Raw genomic sequence first — 20943 nt, 5'->3', positions numbered from 1 at the left:
AACCTCCCTTGTTCAGTCCACCATGTTACGGAGGTCCTGGCGCAACAGGGAAAGGTCTACACAAAGGCAGTCCACCTTGGATTCCACAGCATCCCTGGATTCCTGTATGGCCTTCAGGACCATACCCAGATCTGATGTCTCCTACTGTGCCAAGGCAGGAGCCTGCACACCCGTACCCTGACCGCACAAGAGGCTTCAGTCCGTGGGACCATGTATTGGTCCATCCTAGTTTGGACCAGAGTCTGCCACATAATTTTCACTCGCCCCATCCTCCAGAGTCAGGGATCTACTCGCCCAGTGATGGGGGGAGGACTAGGGCACCACAAGTCCAGGGTCCCAGAACAGTTAGGAGGGGGGGAGAAGGGGGGGGGAAGAGGCAGGCTCCGGCAAACAGGGACACCAGCAGGGAGAAAGGCAGGGCACCAAGCACAGACAAGGAAAATCTTGCGTCACTGTGAGTTTCAGGATCATGGGTTCACCTCCTGTGGACTCAAAGTGCCGCAGAGGCTGAGGGAGGGACTCCTCACCCCCTCCGTGCCCCCCTGCTGACCAACACCACCACCAAGGGCCGCATAACTACAATCAAGTCCTGGCAGGGTCCACCTCCACTCGCCTCCAAGAACTTCGCAGCCCACCGGGATTCCCCACAATTAATCACTAGTGGCTCGCCTGCTGCTGCATCTGGCCGGCACACCGGTTCTTGCCACCATGACCCCACAGCTGCAGTCCGGTGGCTGTGTCAGGCCTCCTACCACCACCTCTTCTGCTCACTGACCTCCCCAGCCAGCCGCCAGCACACCTCCGTTCCACACAAGGGGGGGCTCTCACCGTCCGCACCAGGTGGTGCAGCTCACACCCTCTCCTCCCCTCAGCTTGGCCGGCACTGCCAGGACAGTGAAGGAACACCCAAACGCGGCCCGACCGACCACAGTCACATCCAGGCCCAATCGGCTGAGTCCACCACGGGCTGCTGCAAGGCCCAATCCAGGCCCAGGAGGGCAGGGCCCACCTATGTGCCTCACTGCTGATCTCCGGGCCGCCAGCAGTTTGTCCAGGTCCCGGGACTACTCGGCACCAACAGTACAAGGCAACAGCACTGCCGGGCCCAGGCGTCTATGCCTGTGCGCTGCATCTCCTGCGGCCTAGTAGTCTGGCACGGCCTACACAGCACCTGGTACTCCAAGGGGGGGCCTCTCCAAGCTCGACGTGGCCCCCGTGACTCTGCTGGACACTGGCCCGTGCTCCAGTGCCCCGTGCGATGGGCAGACCCAGTGCTGTCAGGCAGGATAATGGCAGCTGATCATCGGGCAATGGGAGCTAGAACAAAGCTCGACTCCCATCTTGGCCGCGGATCACTGACATAATATCGACCTCACAAAAATCGAGATACAAAAATATCGAGTCAAAAATATCGAGAGACAAAATATCGACTCCCTATCTTCAAACAGGTAAGTACCAAAATATCGACTCCAAAATATCGACTTACAAAAATATAGACAGTCAAAATATCGATTTTTTAAAATGTTTTAAAATTAAGTTAAAACTAATATAGTAATAAATATATTTAATATAAACTTAGAAATAATTATTAAATAAAGGTAGTATTAATAAATAATTAATATAATTAAAAAAATTATATCACCAAAAAGAAAACATATATATATATATATATATATATATATATATATAAAAACATATTATTAAATAAACATATATAACATTTTTAGCGTATACCTTTCCAACGCATACCATTACAACGTAAGTATTGGTAAGTATATAATAATTTTTTTAATATAAATTAATGACAATTATTATAATATAATTTAATTTTATTTAATTTTATTTAATTAATTTAATTTAAATGTAATTTTACTTTATTTTACTTTATTTTTACAAAGTACCCCTGTACCCCAAAAACCCAAAACTGACCCTGAACCCTAAAAATACCCCTTTACCCAAAAACTGAAAACTGACCCTGAACCCTAAAAATACCCCTTTACCCAAAAACTGAAAACTGACCCTGAACCCTAAAAATACCCCTTTACCCCAAAAACTGAAAACTGACCCTGAACCCTAAAAATACCCCTTTACCCAAAAACTGAAAACTGACCCTGAACCCTAAAAATACCCATTTACTCAAAAACTTAAAACTGACCCTGAACCCTAAAAATACCCTTTTACCCCAAAAACTGAAAACTGACCCTGAACCCTAAAAATACCCCTTTACCCAAAAACTGAAAACTGACCCTGAACCCTAAAAATACCCCTTTACCCAAAAACTGAAAACTGACCCTGAACCCTAAAAATACCCCTTTACCCCGAAAACTGACCCTGAACCCTAAAAATACCCCTTTACCCAAAAACTGAAAACTGACCCTGAACCCTAAAAATACCCCTTTACTCAAAAACTGAAAACTGACCCTGAACCCTAAAAATACCCCTTTACCCCAAAAACTGAAAACTGACCCTGAACCCTAAAAATACCCCTTTACCCCAAAAACTGAAAACTGACCCTGAACCCTAAAAATACCCCTTTACCCAAACTGACCCTGAACCCTAAAAATACCCCTTTACCCAAAAACCCAAAACTGACCCTGAACCCTAAAAATACCCCTTTACCCAAAACCCAAAACTTAAATTTAATTTCCAAAACCAATTACTTTTATTTACAAAGTAAATTTTATTTAATGGTCAATTATTAATCAATTAACAAATTTAATTAATTAACATATTTAATTAGTTATTATTAAATTACTCCCCACCCTATCCCCCTATAAACTCACAACCCACTACCGAAATTAATTTACTAATTATTATTTATTTATTCTTTAAATATTTATAATTACCAATTATATTTTAATTATTTACCAAATAATAATTAATTAACAATTATTATTAATTTACATATTTAATTAATTAAATTTAAATTACTTCCCACCCTATTCCCCTATAAACCCACAACCCGCTACAGAAAATATTTTACGAAAATGTAATTATTGATCAATTAATCAATTATTATTAATTACCAATTATATTTTAATTAATTAACAATTAATAATTAATTAACAATTACTATTATATTACATATTTAATTAATTAAATTTAAATTACTTCCCACCCTATTCCCCTATAAACCCACAACCCGCTACAGAAAATATTTTACGAAAATGTAATTATTGATCAATGAATCAATTATTATTAATTACCAATTATATTTTAATTAATTAACAATTAATAATTAAATAACAATTACTATTATATTACAGATTTAATTAATTATATTTAAATTACTTCCCACACTATTCCCCTATAAACCCACAACCCGCTACAAAAAATATTTTACGAAAATGTAATTATTGATCAATTAATCAATTATTATTAATTACCAATTATATTTTAATTAATTAACAATTAATAATTAATTAACAATTAATATTATATTACAGATTTAATTAATTATATTTAAATTACTTCCTACCCTATTCCCCTATAAACCCACAACCCGCTACAGAAAATATTTTACGAAAATGTAATTATTGATAAATTAATCAATTATTATTAATTACCAATTATATTTTAATTAATTAACAATTAATAAATAATTAACAATTACTATTATATTACAGATTTAATTAATTATATTTAAATTACTTCCCACCCTATTCCCCTATAAACCCATAACCCGCTACAGATTTATATTACACAATTATTACAAATTATAAAACACTTACCTTATTTTAGATATTTTTGTTGTCTATATTCTATCTAGTCGATATTATGTCTAGTCTATATTTTTGATTCGATATTTTGGCTATTAATATCGATAGTAATCGATATTTTTGTAGTCTATATTATGTCTGGTCGATATTTTGTCATATTTTTACCTCGATATTATGTCCAGTCGATATTTTTGAGGTCGATATTATGTCTGTTCACCCTTGGCCGCCTAGGCCACGCCTGCATCCCTGTGCTTTTAAAACTACACAGCTCGTGCTGCAAAAGGACTTGCAGTGCCACGCTGCTTCATTTTTTTCTAAATGAGGTTTAAGTACCCCTCAAAATCCTCTACCTTCCTACTGCTCCTAAGCTCCCATTCTGCCCTGCTTTTCATATAATCTATTTTTACCAGCGTGATTGTTGGGAAAAATGAAGCTCTCCATCCCCCAATCTTACTGACCAGGCTATGCCCCTGGTTTGAGTGTTAGCTCCTTGAAACCAAAGGTAGTTTTTTCACTGCCATAACAGCAGAGCAGTGAATGACTAGCAACAGTTTTTTCTGTTCTGGATAATACCTTCCGGGAATGTCACAGTGTGACGAAATTATTATCCATTGACAGGGTTGGACTGTGACAGAAAATAGGCCTGGGCACCAAAATAAAAGTGCCTCCCATTAGGGAATCAGCTAGCTAAAACAAATTGGCCCATATTTGTAATGCGCGGCAGTTTTGGATTTGTAAATGCACGAGGCATGGTTATTTTATTTTGCATGCATTTGTTCTTGCTGCAGGCAATGTTTGTTTTACTGTCAGGAAAATCAACAGCAAAACTGCCCAAAAACAGCCCACACAAAGACCTGCCACATCAGCCATTCTGGTTCTGCCTGATTGCCCTACTGACCAGCTTGACCCTGCCCCCTGAATTACAGTAAAAAAGAAGCTGTGCCCTATCCACTGACTGCACACCCATGCGCACTCTCACCCAGGAACACCCATGTTTTATTTGTATAGCTCCAAGTGAAAGTTCAGAAGAGTGTGATGATCTAAGATGATGCATGTTTTGGGTGAGGCGTTATTTGGAACTATTGCAATAAAAAACAGGTTTAGCTCAACGTCACTGCTCACACTACATGCCGCGCTTGTCTGCTACGCCTGGGGCAAAAGCTCTGGATAAACTAACTACAGGGGAAGGAGTGTGTTAATTATCATGGGGAATATTTATATTCTGCACTCAGTGAAGACTAAGTAAATGCAAAGATTTATTAATAAGTAACCTGACTATGGTATTATATTTAACCTACAACGTGCTGGAGGCGCATTGGGACTTGCACTCAGCATAAACGTACCGCACAATTTCCCCCTTGAATGATGAGTTTTAGCTGTGGTGAAGCATAAAGACTGTTTAAAAACCATAGTCAAGGGGATTCTGGGGTTTCTGGGGAATGTGTGCTGTGGTGGGGAAGAAAGGCATAACTAACGTTAGCTAAGATTTGCTCTTGCTTTCTTTATAATTTATAAAACTGGCCAATTGTAGCCACACTGATAAAGGTGGGGAAAACAGGAAATTTAGAATACGAGAGAAGCCAGAAGTCTGGTATTGATCCAAAAGCAGAGCAAGAGGCCGCTTCACTATCTAAGCATATCTTAGAAGTTAAAAAGCACAATGTATACCCTGAATATTAGTCAAGGAAGTAAGGATGCAAGATGTCAGCATTTCTGCTTTGATTTTTTTATTATTATTTTTTTTTATTTTAAAAGTTTTCTATAGCGCTGTCAAGGCCCAAAGGTATCAGAGCGCTTTGCAGTAGGAGCATAGTATATAATCAACAGAAACATGACAAGTGAGCGATAGACAATAAACGAGTGACACCTTGCAGGATAACTTGGCCCGGCTTGGTTCTGGCTCTTGCCCCAGATCTGCAAGACAGAGCCGAGACAGTTATCTGTCTTGAGAGTCTTTGGTTTGCCCAACTCTAAAATTGGTGCTTGAAAGAATCTTTATTCTTCTGATTTCTGATTCCTTTCATCAAGATTCTGATTCCTTCACCGACCAACACTGGAAATACAAATGTGGTTTTGCTATTAGAAATATGCAAGCCCCGCCTCTTGATGTTATCAACTTGTATTACAGAGCAAACATATTAAGAACACTGTTCCATAAAAAGTAAGAAACAACTACTTAAAATGTTGACTTAATAATGACATCCTTTTCCCTTATATAGGATACTCCATTCTTCAAAGCAAAGAGATCTTCCCCGTGGCTGCCATAAGCTTGCTCCCACCTCTTCTGATTGCAGTCTTGGTAACAGTGCTATTTTATGTCTACCGTACCCAGCGGCAAAGGAAACGATCAAAGGAGTGGAGCAAGAAGCAAGCCCAGAGAAGTAATGCATTAGCGAGGAATGCGAAAGCGGGTGACTATGGAGATAAACTGTCTGTGCTGATAGACGACAGTCACTCAGATATGAGCTCAACTTGTGCCAACAACATTAACCATAACACAGAGCTTCTGCCTATAGATTTGGATGAGAAGGTAGGCAAGGGCCGCTTCGCTGAGGTATGGCGGGCAAAATTGAACCACACTACACCGGGACAGTTTGAGACAGTAGCTGTCAAAATCTTCGCATGTGATGAATTCTCATCCTGGAAAAACGAAAGTCAGATTTTTGTAGACACAAATTTCAAGCATGAAAACCTTTTGCAGTTCCTAACAGCAGAGGAGAGAGAGAACAGCCTGCGGAAGGAGTACTGGATCATCACAGCCTACCACAGCCGGGGCAACCTCAAGGATTACCTTTCTAACCACATCTTGACTTGGGTGGACTTACAAAAGATGGCGGGCTGCCTGGTGAATGGCGTAGCCCACCTCCACAGCGACTGCACCACCACTGGTGCTAACAAGATTGCCATAGCTCACCGCGACATCAAAAGTACCAATATCCTGGTGAAGAACGAGAGAGAATGCGTGCTCTGCGACTTTGGAATTGCGTTACGATTAGACCCTTCCCTAACAGTGGATGACTTTGCAAATAGTGGGCAGGTAAGATGCATGAGAACTGTTTTTTTAATTCAAGACTTAATAATAGAGCAAAGGATAAAGTTAAATTATATTGCTTATTACGTTTCTGTATATCTAAAAACAATTTTCCTGGTAGATGAATTGCATGTTTATCAATACATTTTAATAAAATAAAAGAATAATTCAGCACATTTCTTTGAGATTTTAAATTTCAATATTTTTAAACAACAATTGTCAAATTACTAATTTGTATTAAGATATTTTGTACTATTGAGGCTCGTGCAAAACATTTTGGGAAAGCTGCTTTTAGTGTCATTTATTTTTAGTGTAGCACAGATTAACAGCATTTTTGTCACTTTGACAGGAGATTTTTTCAATGATCATTATTGTGTAGGGCAACTCACTTTGGCCTCTTTTCCATCATACATTTGTTAGACAAATTCGCAACATTTTTCAATGATAATCACAATTTTTGTAGTTTTTACTTCATTGTCAGATACGATTTTCATACATATTGAGATCAGATTTAGACAGTTTCTTATGTTTATGTCGGGTTAATTGAAAACATTTGAGGCCAAACCGATTGACTGTGGAGCATCTGTAAACATTTTTTCAAACATGAAGATTTTCAAAGACAAAACACACAAGACTGAAGAGCAACTTCAGCCATTGTTCTGCCACCCTTTATCACTTATCAGCAAACAGACACGGCCAATCACACACAGATTCGAAAACACAACGCATTGCGGATCCTACAACTGATGTTCAGCTGTACCAACTCCAAATAGAAAACGTACAGCTCACCGTGGACTTAAAGAGCAAAATGAGCTCTGAAACAGCAGGGAGACAACACATTCAGTGGCTACAAATACTGTAAGAAAAGCAAACAAATAAACAGAAATAGATACAAACGATCAGTACAAAATTGTAAATTTAGGTCTAAAGTAGACAAGCACTGGCGTTGCCAATAGGTCTCGCATTAGGAAAGTTTAACCTATTGGTATTGTAAATGACATAAACTTTCCTAATGCGAGACCTATCGGCAACGCCAGTGCTTGTTTTTATTCCATTCCCTCACTGCCTGGACGAGCCCAGAAGTGCTGGGGTCGGAGGCAGAAAATCAAGGAGTGTGGCAAATGGCCGGAGGGGAGGAGAAGCCGCAGAGCGCACGCTGGGCGAAGCCCTTTGATGTGCTGTGCGGCCGGGGGCAGGAGAGCTGAGATAGCGTGTTAGGGGAGGAGAAGCCACAGAGCGCACGCTGGGCTAAGTCCTTTGATGTGCTGTGCGGCCGTGAATGCGCGTGCTTGCGCGCATTGATAGGTCGCGAGACCTAAAAAACACCTTTACTTCAGTCACACACCTTTTGTAATTATTATTATTATTTGCCATTTGTAGAGCATCCAGCTACCCATCGAGCTTCCCTGCGCTAAGCACTACCATCGCTGCCAAGGTTTCCGATTGCTTATGTGTGACATTTTCATAATTGCAGTGTAATTATGAGTGACATTCAACGACTATGAGTGACACTTTCTCGCAAGCAAAATCAAGCAATGAAGAAGTGCAAAACATATAAATAACAGACATTACACCCATTTGGCCAACGAAAAACTCAGATCTTAGAACTGCTGTAAAGTGTTAGAAATGAAAGGGCACTAACCTAGTAAAAAGCAGTAGCTCACAAATAATCCTCATAAAATACAGTTTTGTGAACGTGTGGTTCATGGTCTTCTCCCCTTTTATCCTTTCTTGCTTTTTCCCTCCTTCCCATTGTCTCATTTTCCGTTTTGATCTCTAGTAAACTTTTTCTTCCTCTTTCCTCACTCAAAAGGTAACAGTGGTAAAACGGGTTAGCCATGTGGCATCATTTGGGATCAAAGTGTGCATGATGTTACTTCCGCTACCCCAGGCGTTTGGACTGACGCTTTATAAAACTTCCTCTGTATGCTATAGCACCAAGAGGCCTTATTGATGCAGAGCCCCTGTGCAGGCGTCCCTGGAGGGTGAAAGGGCGCCGTAAGGTGCCATCGACCCAGGCTGACTTTAGCACCCCGTTCGGGACACAAGCACAGCTGTCCCCGTGCAGCTATTAATGTATAATTGGTCTAGTTACTGCCAGACAAAGTGATCAGTAAGGTGCAGCTAAACTTGCTACTGTAAAAAAAAAACGTCTCGGGAGCCTCCAGGCCAAGAAAGCACTTTCCTGGCTCCATTCATTAATTGTATTGCCCCTTTTCTGCAGTGTAGGCCACGGTGCCCTGCACCACTTAAAGTACAGGTAGGTCACTTGCCCTCGGAGCCTGCACCCTCCGACCGCTGAGGTGGGAAAGCTGCCTTCTGCTACAGCATACGCTCTAATTATGTTTCGAAAGGTACGGGTGATGTCGATTGTGCATTTAAACGTAGAGCATAGCAAATAAAACAAAATGCTGCACAACCATTCAAAGTTCCCCCAAACAGCTGCCACTTTGGTGTAATATCGGCGAAATCACCATCCTGTGCACAAGACTCAGCGAGGCCTGTAGGCAGCCAAAACAACAAACTAAAGCAGCCACCACTGACCTGCACAGGTACCGGGCTCTCGGAACTCCGGCAATGCCGGGCGGGGTAATACCGTGCAATCAGCACAGCGCGACTACCCTTCAGCCCCCTAAACACAGTTATTCGACTGGAGTCTTCGAATACTTGTTGGACAGTCTCCTTCCCTGGCATTTGCAATTCGGGGCAGCGGTGACTCCGCAGCGCCCGAGGCCACTCAGGTGCCATGCTGCTGAATGATGCTGCCCGCTTCCAACTCCGGTAAAATATGCGGAGCACTGCACACGGAGTTATCAGGCGTCAGGACGCGGACAGGACAGCGACCTAGTCTGCCGCCGCGCGCAGCATGCCAATCTTCAGTCAAGTCGTCCCAGCTTAAGTTCCTACCAATCAGACCTCACTTCCCTCCGTAACCAGGACGTGGTGTCACTCCCCCACCCACCTGCCACAGCCAGTACGCAACCACTGCTGAGGGCAGGCCCCGCCCACCACGGGTTACAATGTCCGAATGGGCACATGACTGCCACTTGGCCGGGTGACCTCAGGCCTGGCTGTAGTGAGTGACTCAGCCACGCCTACGCTGCGCCGCAGGTGGGTATTTCAGCCGGGCTATCAGATACATTGTGGTACAAAAGGGGGGTGGTGAGGGACGGAGCATCTGAACCAATCAAACACTCACACCCAGTCAAAAGATCTGGGTTTTATCCATCACCGTTCATTAGCCCACTCTGCCACCCCAGTTCAGACATGGCTATATGCAAATCAGTCTGACCCTGTGCCTCATGGGAACAGTCCAGGCCGAACTGCCAAGCCATGCCTTCCCTGGACCGGAAACAAGCTTCCGAGGACTGGTCAGACTGATTTGCATATAGCCATGTCTGAACTGGGGTGGCAGAGTGGGCTAAAGAACGGTGATGGACTAAACCCAGATCTTTTGACTGGGTGTGAGTGTTTGATTGGTTCAGATGCTCCGTCCATCACCACCCCTTTTTGTACCGCATCAGATACATTGTAGCAGCAGCAGTGAGTGCACAAGATTATTAACTCTAGGTGTCACAGGCCAGCGCCAACGCACGCTAGGAGTCTGGCGCACTCTGTTACTTCAGCGGGGCTTGTACAGCAGAGAGACAGTACCATTAGAATGCGTGACAATGCATTTCAGTGCGGTGATGCGGAACACCACACTGAAATGCGTTAGAGTCACGTCTGTTGCGTGATACTTGACAGGCCTGCACTACAGAGGCATTGCTGAACGACACTAACGTTAAAAAAGCCATGTTTTTAGGAATTTGCGGAACTGCATTAATGAGGTGTGCCTCCTCATATGCTGAGGCGAGGTATTCCACAGTTTTGGACCTAGATACGCAAAGGATCGACAACCTGATAGTACCCTGTGTATTCTTGGTACCCAGAATTGTCCCTGATTAGTGGATCTCAAGTTTCAAGAAGGAATATACAAGGAGACCAGCTCTTGTATATATTTAAGGCCAAGCCCTGCCTTAGGTTCAAACATAAAGCAGAGGGCTTTAAATTGTATTCTTTTTTCGATCGGTAGCCAATGGTTATTGTTATGGTTCATGGTTATTGTTTAGCTAATCTGTAAGATTTCAGGACTTGTATTCAAGAATGTCAATTCGCCAAAATGCCTGGGGTAGTGGAAGTGACATCTCACACCCTTTGACCATCATTTTCACTCACACACGCATGCTTATACATACACACACACTCACCCTTACACACTCTCTCTCTCTCAAACATACACTCACCCGTATGCACGCACACAACATACATTTAAAGGCATTTTTTTTACTTACCTGAACTGCCAGTGAAGGTCATAGTCCTGCTAATTGTAATGAAGCATTATTCACCATCAGTGTAATAAAAAACATTGAGAGAAAACAAAGAGTTGAGCCGCAACTGACGTCCATAAGCACCATCTGCCACTGTGTTCCTGGCACTGACTTTGGCACCTCTGAGGTCAGGGGTCGTGAAGGGAGAGCCAGAGGTGCAATGGGCAAACCAGGAGTCGCAGCTGCAACCTCTTGTGGCCCCTCCTAAATGACGCACATGCTTGTATTCAAGCAAAGTATATCACATTCAGCTATATTGTCCTACCTTTTAATAGCAGAGTTAGCAACCATAGAGTGCACCTCCCTTTTGAGGCGGAAATGAATGTGCCTTGTACCGTCAATAATCCATCAGTTTTAATGAGCTAAATTATCATGATTGAAGAGTTGGTTTGTTCACTCCTTGATCAGATTTGGAACTGTTTCACGTCATACAGCAGTTCGCTAAGCCCGCCAGCGAAGCCACAGACATCGCACCTTCCCAGGAACTCTGCGACAAACTCAGCTCATACTCCCATCTGAAAATCAAGGCCCTCTACGACAACTTCAGCGAACCAGCCCCGGACACCAACAGCCCACCCACTGCCGCCGATAAACCTACCCTCATGACCTGGGACCCCACCACAGTCGAACACATCACCGCAACCATGAAGAAAACCCACTCAGGAGCCCCAACGGACCCCTGCTCCTGCACATATTCCACAGAGCATCCGCCGTCATCACACCCGAACTAGGGTGGACCATCAACGCCTCCTTCAGATCCGGAATCTGCCCTGACAACTTGAAGCAGGCAGAGGTAAAACTCCTACTCAAGAAACCAACAGCCGACCGTACAGACCTTAAGAACTACCGGCCCATCTCTCTCCTCCCCTTTGTGGTGAAAGTCACTGTGAGACTCGTAAACGCCCAGCTAACCGCCTTTATTAAAGAGAACTCCATCCTAGACACATCCCAGTCTGGATTCCGCAGCAACCACAGCTCCAAGACCGCCCTCCTCGCTGCCACCGACGATATCCGCCTTCTACTCGACCAGGGTCACACCGCGGTCCTCATCCTTCTAGACCTATCCGCAGCCTTCTACACTGTCTCACATCGCACCATCACAGCCAGACTTCACTACGTGGGTATACAAGGAACCACCATCAACTGGATCCAATCCTTCCTTACCGGGAGAACCCAGAAGATCAGACTCCCGCCCTTCCTCTCCAAACCCACCGAGATCAACTGCAGAGTACCCCAGGGATCATCACTCAGCCCCACGCTCTTCAACATCTACATGGGCCTCCTCACCCCCATCGTCAGACAGCACAGACTTAGCATTGTATCCTAAGCCGCCGACACCCAGCTCATCCTCTCACTCACAAAGAACCCCGAAGACACCAGACTCTGCTTTCAGGAAGGAATGATGAATGTGGCAGCATGGATGAAAGATAGCCGCTTGAAGCTCCACTCGGAGAAGACCGAGGTCCTCATCCTGTGGAAAAGTAAATTTTGCCATGTTCTGTGTCCCTACGTGTCCCCCATCTTATGTTGTATGTGCATGATTAATATGCATATGTATTCCCCATGATCGATTAAAGACGCAATTACAGTTGTGTCCATCTCTAGTATGCCAGTTTCCAGTTCTCGTGAAAGCTACGAGTATCAGGCCTATGTAAAGCTACGTTGCCACGTTTCTCAGTGTGCACGTTATTTCATTGTAAAGTCCCTGTTTCTAGGCCTCAAAAGGGCCCGGACTCAGATTCAGCTCCTGTCTCCTGAACCCTCTCCGAGGAGCGATACAGCCCCCACCTGTATCCCTGACCCTTCACTTACTTCCTGCCTCACAGTGCCCGGCTCGGCCTGGCTCTGCCTGCCAGTCTGCCAAGAGTATGTTATGATTCCAGTTATCAGTCCAGTCCTCCTTCTCTGCATTCCTAAGCTACTGAATTGCATCAATAGTTTCAGTCATCGTCTAGCCTTTACGTCTCCATGTAAGAGAAATACTGTATTTATGGTCATTTAATATTCCTCAACACACACTACATGTAGAATAATGCATGCACCAGTCTTAGTGTCTGTTAGCCTTTGCCCTGATAACTTTTGGATTCTATCAACATGTTCTCTAAACATCAGATACTAGATAGTGTTTAGGTACATGTCGCTCTGACTCTCCAGACTTTCGTCTCTCCTTCTAGCTCAGAAGTCATAGCCCCCAGCTTCTCCCTAGTTACACGTCATTGCCAGCTTGCGCGCACCACTAGGTTAGAGGTCCCGGCTCCTTCGGTAGCCCCCTCCATGTTTCCGCCCCATTTATGACATATTCCGTTACGTTTACATCACATGTCTATGTTCACGCCTCTTGTTACACCTACTTTCATCCTTATCTTTCGCGACTGTTGCTAACTCCACCCACTGTCACACCTACTGTATGTACTGTAATGCAATTGTTTTAGTATATATACTTGTGTATTGTTATTAAAAGCCAGCGCGCTCATTCCAGATCCTGCCCGACAGCTGTCGGGGCCCCCCTGCTAGCTAGCTGCCATCCTATTCCTGTGCAGGTTGTCCTGTTACTGTCCTTTATGCTGTATTAAACCTGCAAACTCCTACTACCTCGAATCTTGACTCTTATTTATTGAGCTATCTGTTATTGTTATTTCCAGTCAAAAATAGAGGTATTATTTATTTATTTACCACATAATGGCGCCCGAATAGGGACTTGCCCTTTCCCCACGCGCCGGAGAAGCCACGCAAGCCCCCTGATCCTCTGCAGCCGTGACGGAACCATACCGTGCACGTGCAGATATTTCTGCTTCAAGTATCCCTCAGGCCCACGGAGGAGACGGAGGTTGCGGTCCAGCATCCAGACGAGGCGGTGGAGGAACGCGGCGAGTCCCGACCAGAGCCCAAGCCGAGAGTCCAAGGTCCGAGGTATCTGGAGGCCCACCCGTAACAGAAGTCCGAAGTTCGTCCGTCCGTCATCGTAGCAGTCCAGTCCAGTCCGAGGCCTTCCGTTCTTGCTGCCCGGTGAGTACCATTGCTGGGGTAGTATCTAGACAGGGTCAATTGCATTGTCTCTGGTCCGTGGGTTTGGGTACGCAGATCCAACACGAAGTGTCCACTTAGGTGGATGCGGGTCCTGACGTGTCTCTTTATGAGACCGGTAAGTTTCGTACTGTTTTAGCAGTGCATCTAGTTTCTGTTCTAGTCCGTTCTGTTCTCGAGAAATTCATGCATTCTGTTTTCAATATTCCAGGTAGTATTTTGTCAAAACTGTTATTTTAAATGTCATTCATGTATTTCAATGTCGTGGTATGAAAGTGGTGTAATTATCGTGTTCATTGTGTATTGTATTGTGTCTAGACTACAGTTCAGTCATGCCGTTGTTTTCCAAACTACGTCAGTTAAAAACTAGAAAAGGTCTGTTAGAAGAAGCAGTTCCTGTCCCGCCTAGGGACAGTCCAGGTCATTTTATGTATCAAAAGCATGGCATAAGTGCCATATTATATCTAGATTTATGGGTGGAGTACACCAAAGATTTAGAAGAAAAGTATAGATGGCCCGTATCAGGTACGTGGGATGCCGAGTGCATCATGCGAGTAGAAGAAGCATTATGGAAAAAGAAAGCCAGACAGTCACAGAAAGATGCCATCGAGTTATGGCGCAAAGAATCTCATAAAAGAACCGAAAAAGAAATCAGAAAGTCAGAATTAAGTAGGGAATCCTTAGAAAGAGCCCAAGAAAGGGAACTAATCGAAATAGGTGAACAAGTTAAAACCGAACAGTCAGACAGACAGAGGAATGCCCTCATTAAGGGTATGTATCCTCTTCTTGCCGAGGGCTCGCCAAAAGCAACCCCGGAGGCATCCAGTAATTTTCCGCCACCCTTAGTTCCGACCAAGCTACGTCACAAACCGACCGCAGCTGATATTTTTATCTCGTCCTATTTGGACGACACAGTCCCGGAATATGCAAATCCTGTTCCACGAAGAGTATCAGTCGACGATTCCAGTATAGGGGCCGCGGGAGGAGGTCCTCCTGGTACCCCGCCGCCAAGTAGACGTTTAGGAGCAGTCGAGTTACATGAACGTGCGTTACAGCGTACGCCCAAATACAAGTCTATTGCAGAAATCAGGCGACTTCTTACTGAATGCTGTTATGATCCAGTCCCAGGCGAGGATAGTATGGTTATATATTCCGTACGTATAAGACAGGTGTCCGAGTATTTGGTCACCCTACCGAATATGAAAGAAGATCTAGACAGAATGTATCGTTTCATTCGTACAGGACAAGATCCAGAAAGTATTGCTGAAGTCATGTCTCTCAGAAAAGCTGAGATCCAGTTCATGTTATTAAAGTTTCTGATCAATTGTTTAATACGGGAACAAGATTCCCCGACTAAAGATCCGACCGAAATGAGAATTCTGACAAAGTGGAGTGATAATATAGCCGAGGGTAAGCACAAGACACTCAATAGTATAGAGAGTATGTACAAGAAAATACGTAAAGAAATAATAAGGTTACACGAACAACGCAAAGAAGCACAAGTAAGCGAGAAGGAAAATGACTCTTCTACTGAAGAGGTAGACGATGAGAATACCGCCAGAATAGCGTATGTAGGTAAATCTAGATTTCCAGACCGACATTTACGCCTAGAACACAAGAAAACTGTTCCTCTTCCAGCACCGGAACAAGGTTCTCTGGAACAAGTATTTCAAGCTACCGATCAAATTCTGAAATCACGAATCGGTTATAGTGAATTAAGTACTATGCATGAACAAGAACTAGCCCGATCAGCAGTCCGATGGATTACTGATTCTACCACTTTTCCAGACGAAATAGTGGCACAAATGTTTCTGAAACTGCCCCCAGCCGAGCAGCGACTGGTGGGTATGTATATGATCCAGCACCTCATTACGCTGTATGAGGGTCAACATTCTGATCCAGGTCCGTTACATGATGTCCTGAACGAGTTACTCCAGTTTAGATGGAAAGGTTTAGGTACTGATTTAATTAGTGTCATTCTAGAACAGCGCCACAAATACAGAACGTTTTTGAACCCGCATTTTGTTCATGTCTCACCTCCAGAAAGTAAACCGTTTTACATAGACAGGCAGCATCCGTTACGAGAAGTACACCCAGTTAGGACACCAGATGGTGAAATGCAACGAGTATTTGTTTACACCCCAGTTACCAAGATGGAACTCTTAGAGATGAAGAAATTAATTCCCTGTCACGACAAAGATCCAGCAGGGTACCACCGAGAATTAAAAGACATGCTCCGTATGGGAGAATACACGTATCCAGATATTATTAAAATGTTAAAAGTCCTGTTGCCTGCAGGCATATATGAAAAACTCAAGGAAAAGGATTGGGAGGTGGGAGAGAAAAAGATCGATTGGACAGCTCTAGAAGCTGAAGATAAGATACGAGTACCAGGTACCGGCCTTGGAGACAAATGTAAAGAATTACCAGAATTATTAATACAAGTTTTACCTAGATTATTAGCCACTAAAAAGGAAGACTGGGATGCAATCTCAGCCTGTAAACAGAAACAAGACGAAGACACTAGTGATTTTTATTCCAGATTTGAGAAATGCTTTATAATAAACAGTGGTTTGAAGACGAGTAGCGAGTCATACCCTCATCTTTTTGTTACTAAATTAGTCGAGAATTCAAGTCCACAAGTTAAAAATCGAGTTTTGAAAGTCGAGAGTACATGGCAAGCTAATACTCCGTCCCAGATGTTACAGATGCTCCAGTATCACCAGAATAGAATCAGAGAAGAGCAAGAACACGAGAGAAGACGTATGAAAGACACGAAAATGAAAGTACTAGTTGCACAATCTGTTCCTCAAGACAGTCAGAAGAGGGGTCCGAATCAAGCCAGTCATCCTGCAGCTCCCGTTAAAGGGACATGCAATTATTGTAAACAGCCAGGTCATTTTATAAACGAGTGTGCAGTTCTGAAACACAACATAGCCACTGGTAAAACTAAAGAAAGACCACGTCCGCCTAGACAAGAACAAGTTTCACAGACTTCTCAGCCACAGAATGCACAACAGACAGTTCCAGCACCGCAGCCTATCGCTGCAACACAGCATGTTACACAGCAGATGTACCAGTATGCACAGACAGAGTATCCAGAGTATCAAGCGTATTCATGAAACAGCCTAGAGAGGGAGGTAGGCTTGCCTCTCATCGAGATTCCTGTAGATCAAGAAGGTCCCTATGTTCACAGTCAAGTATTAGGGAAAGACAGAAAGTTTTTGATTGATACAGGGGCAAGTAGGACTACCATTAGTCACGACGAGGTTCCAGGGGCTCCGCTCTCAGGCTCTAGAAATGTTTCCCTTGGATTTTCAGGAAAGCCTATTGTAAACGAGATATCAAAGCCAGTTACTCTAGAAGTAGGTCCATTGTCCCGAACTACTGATCTATTGCTTACGAAGTCATGTCCAGAAAATTTGTTAGGCATTAAAACACTGAAAGAATTAGGTGCAGTTATTTGCTGTTCCCCAGAGGGAATACGTTTGTTTTTACGTGACTTCAAGGGTCACTATGTATTACGAGATTTTGATCCAAGATTGTCTAATGTCCCGCAGCATCTATGGGCGCAAGGTCCAACTGATGTTGGTTTCATGAAAATCACACCCCATCGTGTGACTCTCAAGCAAGGTATAGTCTTGCCACGAATCAGACAGTACAGATTGCCACCTGAGGCTGTAGCAGCCTTATCCAAAATTATTGACGAGCTCATGGCTCAAGGAGTAGTTGTAGAAACTGACTCCAATGTATGTAATTCTCCGATCATTCCAGTCATGAAGCGTACTGATCCAAATGCACCCCCAGTATATCGATTAGTGATTGACCTTCGAGAACTCAATAAATGTATTATTCCTCAGTACCCAGTTGTTCCAGATATTTCGTCTCTATTGACAGCCATTGATTCTGAGGCAATATTTTTTACTGTAATCGACCTCAAGAATGCATTTTTCAGTGTTCCGATTCATCCAGATAGCCAGTACCTTTTCGGTTTTTGTTTAAATGGAAGGAGCTATAAATTCACACGAGCTCCTCAAGGTTTCACAGAAAGTCCTAGTATTTACAGTCAAGCACTTAAGAGACAACTAGACAACATTCACATGCCAACTGACACTGCCCTGCTCCAGTATGTCGATGATCTACTGATCACAGCCCGTTCTGAACGTGCTTGCGAGCGAGCATCACTTACAGTTCTGTATTTCCTAGCCGAGATGGGGCACAAGGTGTCTCCTTCAAAGCTTCAATTCTGTGTCCAGCAAGTGATCTACTTAGGCCACTTACTGTCCAAGTGGGGTAGGCAGTTGACACCCGATCGTATCCAGTTAATAGCGAGTCTTCCACAGCCCAAGACACAGAAGGAGGTACGTGCTTTTATCGGCCTTACTTCTTATTGCAGACAATGGATTCCTCAGTATGCATTTCTAGCTAAACCACTGATACAGTTAACGACACAGGAGGCAGCCGTATCTACTGTTCTCCCTTGGACATCTGAACATACACTTAGTTTCAATGAGTTAAAGAAAGCCTTATGCCAAGCTCCTGTCCTAGCTACACCGAACTACAATAAGCCTTTTACACTTTTTGTCACAGAACGTGATGGTACAGCATTATCTGTTCTTACACAAGATCAAGCAGGACAATACAAGCCCTGTGCTTATTTTTCGAGCACACTAGATCCAGTAGCCCAGGCTCTGCCTGCGTGCCTCAAGTCAGTTGCAGCCACAGCACTAGCTATCAGACAAAGTGATTCCATAGTATTAGGACACTCCCTGACAGTACAAGTTCCACACTCCGTGGAAGTTCTTTTAAACCGAACACAGACTCAGCACTTGACAATTGCACGTTTAACAGGTTATGAACTGACACTGTTCCAGCCACACATAGAAATCAGACGCTGCAACGTTCTAAATCCTGCTACACTGTTACCGTCAGTTACTTCGAATCCTGCCACACATGATTGTGTGGAAGTAGTTAACACTATGACTAAGCCAAGACAAGATCTGACAGATATTCCATTATCAGATCCCGACCTGACACTTTATGTGGATGGTTCATGTATGAGAACGAGTACAGGAGAACTAGTAGCCGCGTATGCAGTGACTACTGACACTGAAGTTATTGAAACACACCGTATTGACACCCTGTCTGCTCAAGCAGCAGTAAGGACCCTACTCAAGAAGTCATAGATATTCAGTTACATGCTACCCCCGAGGAAATCAAGAAATGGTCCGAACAAGGAGGGGTCCAGACAGATCAGGGATGGTTGACGAAGGGTAGAGCCACATGGTTTCTCCCCGACTCAATGGTTCAAGTCATTATCAATACCGCACATAGTCCAGCACACTTAGGAGAAAAAGCCATGTTAGACAGTATCCAGAACATTTGGTTTAACAAGCATTTACGAGCTGCAGCCAAGCAGAAAGTCCGTACCTGTATGATATGTTGTCAATTCAATCCAGGTAAAAGTGTCCCGGTGGAACAAGGTGGATTCCAGCCCCCTGACCACCCTTTTGAAGTCCTCCAGATGGATTATATTCAGATGGAGCGATGTCGAGGTTTCAAGTATGTCCTTGTAGTTGTATGCGCTTTGTCCAGGTGGACAGAAGCATATCCAGTCCCAGATTACACAGCCGCGACCACTGCCAAGCAGCTGGTTCGTGAATATTTCCCCCGTTATGGACTCCCAAGGGTCGTATATTCTGATAACGGCCAGCCCTTTTCATCTGAATTAATGAAGCACGTTTCCCTTTTGTTAGGGTACCAGTGGAAGTTCCATTGTGTACGCCATCCAGAAGCAGCCGGTCTCGTAGAGAGACATAATCAAACCTTGAAAATCCGCATTGCCAAAATCTGTCAAGAAAAAGGTGTAGACTGGTTAGTTGCCCTGCCAGTCGCCCTATTTTATATGCGCATGGTCGCACATTCCAGATCAGGTCTGTCCCCTTATGAGGTCGTATTCGGCCGTCCCCCGAATGTATGGGGTACACCTAGACCCCGAAGTATTACAGATGTTTCCAGTAATATGCTGACAGATTACCTAGCTTCCTTGATGTCTGCCCTACACTCTTGTCGTTCACAGGTTGCCGCTGCATTTCCCGACAATACTGAAGTCAAGCCACACGAGATCGTTCCAGGAACCCTGGTCCTCGTCCGCAATTTTGATCGTTCAAGTCCGCTGGAGCCTCGCTGGAAGGAGCCGAAGTTAGTCCTTCTAACCACCCGTACTGCCGTCAAGTTGGAAGGCAGGAAGGGGTGGGTGCATCTGTCCCACGTCAAGAAATTTCACGGACTAAAAGCTGTTTCCAAGAACATTTCCAAGGATTGTCAAGATTTTAAAGACTGCCAAGATACTATTCTTAAGGACTGTCCCGCAAATGACATTGATATCAAGCCCTCCCTGTTAGAGAAAACTCCGCAGCAGGAGTATAAAAGTAAGCTACGGTCTAGTAAAATAAGTCAGCCAGTTTAATTGTCTAAGTCCTCCCCTAGGTGAAACGGTTAGACAGGTATCTGACATGTATGAAATAGACCCCCATAGTGAGAGAGTTAGTCAAAACTCAATCCGATGTATCGTTTTTCTAAGTTTTATATTGTTTTTAAGCTTAATGGTTACCTGCACGAGTTATGCATTTCATTTATGTTTTCCAATTTCTCATGTAAATAAGTCTTCTAATGCTACAGTAGAGCACACGTTTAGTGATCTACCTCCTCACGAACTATCCTATCGTCTTGCTATGCGCAACAATTCATTTATCCGTATGTTACATTATTCACACCAGACCAGCAATGCCACAAATTG

General features: G+C 43.8%; 1 protein-coding gene across 5 annotated transcripts in view; it reads left to right on the top strand.

Annotated features, from left to right (window-relative positions):
• The window catches only part of LOC144823695 (TGF-beta receptor type-2-like), a 420165-nt gene that overhangs the window by 358753 nt on the left and 40469 nt on the right, over positions 1–20943 (top strand). For all 5 annotated transcript variants that reach the window (XM_078682433.1, XM_078682432.1, XM_078682430.1 and 2 more), the window contains exon 4: positions 5939–6756. In XM_078682433.1, the coding sequence (XP_078538559.1) occupies positions 5939–6756 (818 nt within the window). The remainder of the gene's footprint in view (positions 1–5938; positions 6757–20943) is intronic.

The sequence above is a fragment of the Lissotriton helveticus genome, chromosome 3_1 (assembly GCF_964261635.1).
Source record: "Lissotriton helveticus chromosome 3_1, aLisHel1.1, whole genome shotgun sequence".
NCBI lineage: Eukaryota > Metazoa > Chordata > Amphibia > Caudata > Salamandridae > Lissotriton > Lissotriton helveticus.
Note: the sequence above shows the minus strand (reverse complement) of the source record. Positions and strands in the feature narration are given on the sequence as shown.